Source organism: Salmo salar, chromosome ssa02 (genome assembly GCF_905237065.1).
Source record: "Salmo salar chromosome ssa02, Ssal_v3.1, whole genome shotgun sequence".
Lineage (NCBI taxonomy): Eukaryota > Metazoa > Chordata > Actinopteri > Salmoniformes > Salmonidae > Salmo > Salmo salar.
Genome location: NC_059443.1, coordinates 1,253,870 through 1,264,188, shown reverse-complemented (window position 1 = coordinate 1,264,188; position 10,319 = coordinate 1,253,870). Strand labels below are relative to the sequence as shown.

General features: G+C 40.1%; 1 protein-coding gene across 2 annotated transcripts; it reads right to left on the bottom strand.

The window, feature by feature from the left end:
- Positions 1 to 625: 625 nt before the first annotated feature.
- On the bottom strand, positions 626 to 8,710 carry LOC106594189 (protein lifeguard 1). 2 transcript variants are annotated; one of them, XM_045696362.1, is made up of 10 exons: positions 8,446 to 8,709; positions 7,648 to 8,037; positions 5,566 to 5,644; positions 4,825 to 4,878; positions 3,844 to 3,934; positions 3,710 to 3,747; positions 2,816 to 2,903; positions 1,900 to 1,989; positions 1,539 to 1,586; positions 626 to 1,234 (listed from the first exon to the last, which is right to left on the bottom strand). In XM_045696362.1, the coding sequence occupies exons 2-10, from the start codon at positions 7,997 to 7,999 to the stop codon at positions 1,085 to 1,087; spliced, it is 990 nt and encodes a 329-aa protein (XP_045552318.1). In that variant the 5' UTR covers positions 8,000 to 8,037; positions 8,446 to 8,709; the 3' UTR covers positions 626 to 1,084. The 2 variants fall into 2 exon arrangements, with proteins under 2 accessions (XP_045552318.1, XP_045552322.1); XM_045696366.1 differs by lacking the exon at positions 1,539 to 1,586 and adding an exon at positions 1,417 to 1,516 and having other exon boundaries at positions 971 to 1,234; positions 8,446 to 8,710.
- Between the last annotated feature and the right edge of the window lie 1,609 nt (positions 8,711 to 10,319).

Genomic DNA, 10,319 nt, shown 5'->3' with positions numbered 1-10,319 from the left:
TACTGTTTTTAAAAATGTATCTCCAAAACTAACATTTTTTAAATCAATTAGTATAATTGAATTTAATCATAATATTTGTTCTTTCTTTTCTGGTAGATTAAATTGAAATTGCAAACAACTTCATGAGGCTGTGGAGGGATCCAAATTGTGGATTTAAAAGAAATCATGAATCATTAGCATACAATGACACCTTTGTTTTTAAGCCCTGGATTTCTAGCCCCTTGATATTATTGTTGGATCTGATTTTGATGGCCATAATAAAAAGATATGCCGATAGTGAACAACCTTGTTTTTTCTCTCCTCTTTTTCTCCTCTTGACAGTTGAATACTTTCTGAGAAGTAGCCAATATTTACTATTATACACCTAGGGTTACTATACATAACTTTAACCCATTATATAAGAGATTCTCCTAAATTGAAATATTCCAGGCACTTATATATATATAAACTCCAGTTGTACTTTATCAAAAGCCTTTTCAAAGTCAGCTATAAATACCAGGCCTGGCTTCCCAGATTTTTCATAGTGTTTTATTGTTTCCAGTACTTGTCTTATATTGTCTCCAATGTATCGTCCATGTAAAAAACCTGTCTGATTAGGATGAATAATATCAGACAATACCTTTTAAATGTTGCATTTCATTTTTATTTAATTAGTAAACATTTCTAAAAACACAATTCCACTTTGACATTATGGGGTATTGTGTGTAGGCCAGTGACATAAAATTACAATTAAAATTAAAATTCAGAATGTAACACAACAAAATGTGGAAAAAGACAAGGCGTGTGAATACTTTCTGAAGGTATTAAGTTGCATAACATGTAATGTCAATATGGTAATTTATACATCAAAGAATACGAAACATGGAAGTGCTTTCTTTGGCTGAATCTTTGATGCCGATCTACTGTTGGAGCTAGGAACACAAGCATTTTGCTACACTCTCAATAACATCTTCTAAATAGGTATATGTGACCAATACATTTGATTTGATTTATTAAAGGCATTATCCTAATTCCTACTCCACGCTCGTCCCTCCACTACATCAGGGCAGGTGGCTTGTTGCGCTATCTGACCTAAAACGACGTATTAACGGCTGAGTCCAATGAGTGCCAGTAGCATGGTGAACAGACCGATAATGTCCAGGTACAGGTTGAGAGCAGCAAAGACGTACTCCTCTGGTGAAATGCTGTATTTGTGTTTCCCACCCAGTATGAGCTGGGTGTCCATCACCAGGTACTGGAGAGATATACACACATATACACGAATCAGTTTGTTATATTGCTAAATAATATATTACTGTGTAGGTTGTTTCTGACTGTTTTACAGAATGAATCATACACATCTTTTTCATTTTAAAAAACCCCACATGGGTGACCATTCCAAAGCTTCTTAAAGATTGTGTATAAAGGACTACATACATTTTTATAGAGATGCCAGCGAACGTGTATTGCTTGGTGGTATGAAGGTGTCCTTGAAAGGGATAGCTTTCTCAACCACCCTAGCCAATGAATGGAATAGCTGGAGGAAGAATGTTACTTACCAAAGAAAATAGCAAGGTTCCCAGGCAAGCATACACAATGTACAGGTACTATAGATTAAAACACAAGACTAAGTTAGTTTCTGAACAAGTGTAAAACTGAAACATGGTCAATGTTCTTCAATCTCCATTTACAATATACAATTTAAAGGGGCAATCTGCGATGGGTACATCCATTTTCGGGCCAGTCAATACATCCATAGCCTATGAATTTGAGAGTGGTTACATTTGTCCAGACCCATTCTTCAGCTGTTTACCAAAATAGTGGCGGGGATGGCATTGCTACTGTTTATTAAACAGCAGATTACCTCTTTTGAAATATTTTGTACATACTGGTATACCTGTGAAATGACTGTTGACTTACCTGGGATCGCATGATTCCACACAACAATGCAAAGGATATGAGAGTCCAACAGAACACCCACAAGCCCCCACTGGTTAAGGTGAAGTCCCACTATAACAGAAATGAGGTAAGATGGTAGACTGCTTGAAAGCTACATTTTAGTCATTTAGCAGACGCTCTTAATCAGAGCCACTTAGTCAGTGCATTTAATGAACTAAGATACACTATGTGACCAAAATTATGTGGACACCTGCTCGTCTAACATCTCATTTAAAGATCATGGGCATTGATATGGAGTTGGTTTCCCCCCTTTGCTGCTATAACAGCCTCCACTCTTCTGGATGAAAAGGTCAGAGCTCCCTCCTGACCTTTTCATCCAATGGGTTTTGAGAAGGAGGGACCTCTGACCTTGTCATCCAATGGGTTTTGAGAAGGAGGCGAGGAGAGAGGACGTGACGAATCAAGGAAATGCTATTGAGATTCTCCCCATTTTGAAGTAGTCATTTGAATTCCATTCAGGTCATCAGGAGGGGTCAGCCAATTATTTAAACTCCTCAGCAAACATTCCATAACTGCAGTAAATCAGTAAATCACCAACCTGACTTTATACCTGTTCAGACTGTACACACTCTAGGTGGCAGTAAATCACCAACCTGACTTTATACCTGTTCAGACTGTACACACTCTAGGTGGCAGTAAATCACCAACCTGACTTTATACCTGTTCAGACTGTACACACTGCAGCACAGTAGATGGTGGTATGCAGTGTGTTATTGTTTCTTCATAGATTACCAGTACACTCACAAGTTGAAGGAGAGGAAATGGACTACTTTAAAATGGAGATAGCCACAATGGCGCTGCCCATGCTTTCACAGAACACGTTCATTACAAGGATTTCAGGTGTGTCATCTTTCTATATCTAAGGGAGAGGACGTACTCTGGACTGCATGGCGAAGACACTCAGAGCCAGGGAGACCAGTGCTGTGGCACCCACAGCCCACATAACAGCTTCCGCCTCATAGAACCTACAACACAAACCAAACTCTCATCTTTCACTGAAATAGGGTTGCAACAGTTCTGTAACTTTCCCCCAAATTCCCGAGGCTTTTACAGAAATCCTGGTTGGACGATACCCCGGAATTGGGGGGAATAAGAAGGAAAGCAGGAATTCTCCAACCATGATTTCTGGAAAATTTCCACATTTTGGGAAAGTTACTGGAGTTTATCAACCCTACACTGAAATATCACTGCATAGATTAGAGTCAGAGTTTATCAACCCTACACTGAAATATCACTGGATTTATTAGAGTCAGAGTTGATCAACCCTACACTGAAATATCACTGGATTTATTAGAGTCAGAGTTTATCAACCCTACACTGAAATATCACTGGATTTATTAGAGTCAGAGTTTATCAACCCTACACTGAAATATCACTGGATTTATCAGAATCAGAGTTTATCAACCCTACACTGAAATATCACTGGATTTATTAGAGTCAGAGTTTATCAACCCTACACTGAAATATCACTGGATTTATCAGAATCAGAGTTTATCAACCCTACACTGAAATATCACTGGATTTATTAGAGTCAGAGTTTATCAACCCTACACTGAAATATCACTGGATTTATTAGAGTCGGGTTTGCTTTGGAGGAAACTTTTATACTGCAAACCTCCCATGGAGGAATGGTTTAGACATAAGTTTATACTACAAACCACTCACTGCCAACCCGCCGTGTGCATGACTGACATGCTGGTTTGTAAAGGATTTAGTCTATCCAGCAGAGATCAAGTACATCAGGGTCACTCCAGAGGCATACAGTACTCACACAGTCATAGAGCCCAGCAGTAGACCTTCTGCAATGGTCTGCACAGAAAAATAACACAGAAAATAACACAAAGGTCAGACAATACAACTAACGTGTTTTCATTTAATTGATGCCTTTTTGGAATTGATACTTACAAACAGTCCCAAGGCTAGGAAATTGAACGGGACCTTCCGACGTATATTGACACAACAGGACAAGGCAATGATGATGACAAGCACCACTGCCCTGTTCAGGAAACAACAGTACAATATATCAATACAATATAGTACAATCACAGAGCTTAATATCAAGGTCTTCATGTGGGGTTAATTTGTCCACTGTTTAGATATCAGGGCCTGTATTCAAAGTGACTCAGAGTCGGAGTGCTGATTTGGCATCAGGTCCAATGTCCATGTCATGGCATTCACTATGATTGTGAGAGACAATTTACGTATTTACCTGAATTATTTGATATTAATTGTTAACCATTAATATTTAAGTAGTAGTAAGACATTTCTGTCCTGCTAGTGTCTCTGTTTTTATGGTCTCCACTCTAGCTTCCTGCAGCTAATCTGGGCGTATAGTCACTATAGATGGCTTGAGCTGACAAATGACTTAAAAACTGCATTACCTAGACAAGAATGTGTTTTACTAGAGATAGCTTAGTAGAACAATCCCTCATTATCTCAAAATCATCCTTGCATCGGGGAAACTAAGCCAGGGTGGGGTTATGACAACAACCCTGTGCAGATAATGACCGGATGAACCCAGAGTGGCTTATAATGCTCCTTGGTCTGCATGGGAGGGGTTGAACCAACCATGACTAAGCATTCTTAGTGTCAGTTGTATAAAGAACTCTGCATTTGTGTAAAGGTTAGGATATTCGGTCCAGTACTCAACGGTGTTGGGTCGACCAGCCTCATTATTGCAATAATCAATCGATATTGAATAAAGATGATTGTTTGAAGAAATGACAAAGTTTTCTCTCACTTGATTAGAATATTCCACAACATGATCTAAAAGACCAATCAGATCCTAGGTCAGCACTCCTGCTGTGAGAAGGTTTCTGAATACTGGCCCAGGACTCAAAGTAGAGAGATTCTGTAGAATTCAGTGGATGTCATGACATTACTTACATCATGCAGGAAGAAAACCAGTAGGTGTTCATAGACCAGACCCTCAGAGCCTCCCTACGATTACAGAAGACAACTCATCTCTTTGTTTTATACACTTCTTGTAGGTACATTATAAAGCTGTGGTATTGTGGAGTTAAAAAAAATGTAACATTGAATCTAACAGGAACTGCTTTCAACACTTCAAAGTGTTGGGCAACTGAAAGTGTTGAAGTCTTTAAGTGTTGAAGTCTTAAAGTGTTGAAGTGTTTAGGTGTTAAAGTTTTAATGTTGGGTAACACTTAAAGTGTTGAAGTGTTAAAAATGTTAATGTTAAGTAACAAAGTGTTGAAGTTTTAAAGTTGGGTAACACTTAAAGTGTTGAAGTTGTTAATGTTAAGTAACAAAGTGTTGAAGTTTTAATGTTGGGTAACACTTAAAGTGTTGAAGTTGTTAATGTTAAGTAACAAAGTGTTGAAGTTTTAATGTTGGGTAACACTTAAAGTGTTGAAGTTGTTAATGTTAAGTAACAAAGTGTTGAAGTTTTAATGTTGGGTAACACTTAAAGTGTTGAAGTTGTTAATGTTAAGTAACAAAGTGTTGAAGTTTTAATGTTGGGTAACACTTAAAGTGTTGAAGTTGTTAATGTTAAGTAACAAAGTGTTGAAGTTTTAATGTTGGGTAACACTTAAAGTGTTGAAGTTGTTAATGTTAAGTAACAAAGTGTTGAAGTTTTAATGTTGGGTAACACTTAAAGTGCCTCACCAATACAGAAAGGCGCAGATGATTCCAAAGGTGACTAGAAGCTGAATCATCAGAGTCAGGTATACCTTCTTTATAAAGCCTGTGGAAACAAATCCCTTAACTGTAACCAGGTGTTTACCGTAGGCCCACTGAGTTAGGTACACCTTCTTTATAAAGCCTGTGGAAACAAATCCCTTAACTGTAACCAGGTGTTTACAATGGGCCCACTGAGTCAGGTACACCTTCTTTATAAAGCCTGTGGAAACAAATCCCTTAACTGTAACCAGGTGTTTACAATGGGCCCACTGAGTCAGGTATACCTTCTTTATAAAGCCTGTGGAAACAAATCCCTTAACTGTAACCAGGTGTTTACAATGGGCCCACTGAGTCAGGTATACCTTCTTTATAAAGCCTGTGGAAACAAATCCTTTAACTGTAACCAGGTGTTTACAATGGGCCCACTGAGTCAGGTATACCTTCTTTATAAAGCCTGTGGAAACAAATCCCTTAACTGTAACCAGGTGTTTACCGTAGGCCCACTGAGTCAGGTACACCTTCTTTATAAAGCCTGTGGAAACAAATCCCTTAACTGTAACCAGGTGTTTACAATGGGCCCACTGAGTCAGGTATACCTTCTTTATAAAGCCTGTGGAAACAAATCCCTTAACTGTAACCAGGTGTTTACAATGGGCCCACTGAGTCAGGTACACCTTCTTTATAAAGCCTGTGGAAACAAATCCCTTAACTGTAACCAGGTGTTTACAATGGGCCCACTGAGTCAGGTATATCTTCTTTATAAAGCCTGTGGAAACAAATCCCTTAACTGTAACCAGGTGTTTACCGTAGGCCCACTGAGTTAGGTATACCTTCTTTATAAAGCCTGTGGAAACAAATCCCTTAACTGTAACCAGGTGTTTACCGTAGGCCCACTGAGTCAGGTACACCTTCTTTATAAAGCCTGTGGAAACAAATCCCTTAACTGTAACCAGGTGTTTACAGTGGGCCCACTGAGTCAGGTATACCTTCTTTATAAAGCCTGTGGAAACAAATCCCTTAACTGTAACCAGGTGTTTACAATGGGCCCACTGAGTCAGGTACACCTTCTTTATAAAGCCTGTGGAAACAAATCCCTTAACTGTAACCAGGTGTTTACAATGGGCCCACTGAGTCAGGTATACCTTCTTTATAAAGCCTGTGGAAACAAATCCCTTAACTGTAACCAGGTGTTTACCGTAGGCCCACTGAGTTAGGTATACCTTCTTTATAAAGCCTGTGGAAACAAATCCCTTAACTGTAACCAGGTGTTTACAATGGGCCCACTGAGTCAGGTACACCTTCTTTATAAAGCCTGTGGAAACAAATCCCTTAACTGTAACCAGGTGTTTACAATGGGCCCACTGAGTTAGGTACACCTTCTTTATAAAGCCTGTGGAAACAAATCCCTTAACTGTAACCAGGTGTTTACCGTAGGCCCACTGAGTCAGGTATACCTTCTTTATAAAGCCTGTGGAAACAAATCCCTTAACTGTAACCAGGTGTTTACAATGGGCCCACTGAGTCAGGTACACCTTCTTTATAAAGCCTGTGGAAACAAATCCCTTAACTGTAACCAGGTGTTTACAATGGGCCCACTGAGTTAGGTTTACCTTCTTTATAAAGCCTGTGGAAACAAATCCCTTAACTGTAACCAGGTGTTTACAGTGATCCCACTAGTTAACTTCAGGGAAATAAGACAGAACACAGCAGTAGGGCTGCTTTCACCACAACGCTTGTTTATTCAATGGCGTCAGGGGCCGTGTGTATCAAGCAGTAGGGTTGCTGATCTAGGATCAGGTTTCCCCTGTCCACACAATCGTATTAATTATGATCTTAAAGGGAAAACTGATCCTAAATCAGCACTCTTACTCGGAGAGGTTTGATGCGGCTCCAGATCATCATGATACAAGGACACCAACCCCCCAAAAAACCCTGTGTCCGAGTCTCAAATGGGCCCCTATTCCCTATGTAGTGCACTACTTTTCAACAGAACCCTATGGGCGCTGGTCAAAAGTAGTGCACTACATAGCAAATAGGGTACCATTTCAGACGTAGGCACTGACTAACCTCTTCTTATAGCTTTATCATCAAAGCAGCCGGTGTCCTCCAGCCCGGTGGAATAGTCAGGTGGTAGTGGAGCCCATTGTTGTCGCTGGTCCTCGGGATGACCCTGACCCATGTCGTCATACTGACCCGCTGGAGAGACCACTGCTATGTTGCCAGGACCAACGTTCAGACCATAGTGGGGAGAACTGTAGTTCTGTTGACCATAGGTGTTCTGTTGACCATAGGTGTTCTGTTGACCATAGGTGTTCTGTTGACCATAGGTGTTCTGTTGACCATCGGTGTTCTGCTGGCCATAGTCCTGAGAGTAGGGCGATGGGGGTTGGGCTTCTCTGCTTCTTTTCGATTGATCCATGTTTACCCTCCTAAAGGATGTCTGTCAGGTAATAAGTCCTAATCATTCACACACAGAGAAATATACCTGCGTCATTAACTGGCAATAAACCTTCCTCTTCCTTTCACTGTCCTGATAGACACAAGATCCTGTTGAATGATCCGTGAAATGGAGAGAAAAGCACTAGTAATCGCAGCAGAATTATGAACTACAAAGATATAAAATATATTCATATTTCATCTAAAAAAATACAATTATATTTGTAAATCATATAGGTAAAATCCAACTCTAAATTTTCCCCTGCCATTGTGGAATAACCCACCACTGTTGATAAGGAACCTTTATTTAAACTAGGCAAGTCAGTTACTGACATACATCATACATGTAATATACAACAGCAGTTGGCGTAACAAATCCTTTAATAAACACATTGATTGTCTTATAATTCTACCCTCAGATCTACTCACCTTACCTCTTACACAGGGCTCCGGTCGTTCTCTTCCTGTAACAGTCCCGCCAGGGCAAAGTCTACCTGTAATCAGTTGGCTTGCATCCTAAATGGAGACCTATTCACCTAATCCCTATGTGGTGCACTACTATACAGGGAATAAGTTACCATTTGGGACGTAACCATGGTTTCTCCAGAGACAGAACTTTGCTTTCAGCAAAGGAAAGGTTAGGGTTAAGGGTTAGCTAAGATGCTAAGTAGTTGCAAAAATGCTAAAATTGTCCGTGAGGCGATTTGAATACGCCACCTTTGATTTGTTATACGCCCACCAATCCACCCCGAACAACCACCGTCCTTTAGTTTTTGCCTTAAGTAACCTTCAGTCTTATGTAACATTACCATACGTAACATATCATGCTAATTTGAGTGTCACCGGATTTACGATAAATATGTTACGTCTAGTCTGTGAGACCAGGCTGATAATTCATTCATGTGAAGAGGACATTACATTCAGTATCAAAAAGAAACCCAACAAACCTTTATCCTGGTGTAAATCCCTTTTGGTGTTTCTTCTAAAACAGGCCCAAGACCAAACGTAACTATTTATATTAGCTTTAAAATAATTGAGGATGTAAACAACAGATCAATCACATATCTGATATATGATATTGTTTCTCATGATTTAGCAGGATACTTCTCCTGCCACTGACCTGACTACATCTAACAGCAGGATAAACCAGACTGACTACATCTAACAGCAGGATACACCAGACTGACTACATCTAACAGCAAGATAAACCAGACTGACTACATCTAACAGCAGGATAAACCAGACTGACTACATCTAACAGCAGGATAAACCAGACTGACTACATCTAACAGCAGGATAAACCAGACTGACTACATCTAACAGCAGGATACACCAGACTGACTACATCTAACAGCAAGATAAACCAGACTGACTACATCTAACAGCAGGATAAACCAGACTGACTACATCTAACAGCGGGATACACCAGACTGACTACATCTAACAGCAGGATAAACCAGACTGACACATACCTGACTACATCTAACAGCAGGATAAACCAGACCTGACTACATCTAACAGCAGGATAAACCAGACTGACTACATCTAACAGCAGGATACACCAGACTGACTACATCTAACAGCAGGATAAACCAGACTGACCTGACTACATCTAACAGCAGGATAAACCAGACTGACTACATCTAACAGCAGGATACACCAGACTGACTACATCTAACAGCAAGATAAACCAGACTGACCTGACTACATCTAACAGCAGGATAAACCAGACTGACCTGACTACATCTAACAGCAGGATAAACCAGACTGACTACATCTAACAGCAGGATACACCAGACTGACTACATCTAACAGCAAGATAAACCAGACTGACTACATCTAACAGCAGGATACACCAGACTGACTACATCTAACAGCGGGATACACCAGACTGACTACATCTAACAGCAGGATAAACCAGACTGACTACATCTAACAGCAGGATAAACCAGACTGACCTGACTACATCTAACAGCAGGATAAACCAGACTGACTACATCTAACAGCAGGATAAACCAGACTGACTACATCTAACAGCAGGATAAACCAGACTGACTACATCTAACAGCAGGATAAACCAGACTGACTACATCTAACAGCAGGATAAACCAGACTGACTACATCTAACAGCAGGATACACCAGACTGACTACATCTAACAGCAGGATAAACCAGACTGACTACATCTAACAGCAGGATAAACCAGACTGACTACATCTAACAGCAGGATACACCAGACTGACTACATCTAACAGCAAGATAAACCAGACTGACTACATCTAACAGCGGGATACACCAGACTGA

Coding starts and splice junctions, on each gene's coding strand:
- LOC106594189 (XM_045696362.1), bottom strand. CDS start 7,999: ATGGATCAATCGAAAAGAAGCAGAGAAGCCCAACCCCCATCGCCCTAC. Junction 3,935..4,824: donor TGGTTTTCTTCCTGCATGAT/GTAAGTAATGTC, acceptor TTTCCTGAACAG/GGCAGTGGTGCTTGTCATCA. Junction 1,587..1,899: donor GTGGAATCATGCGATCCCAG/GTAAGTCAACAG, acceptor TTTAATCTATAG/TACCTGTACATTGTGTATGC.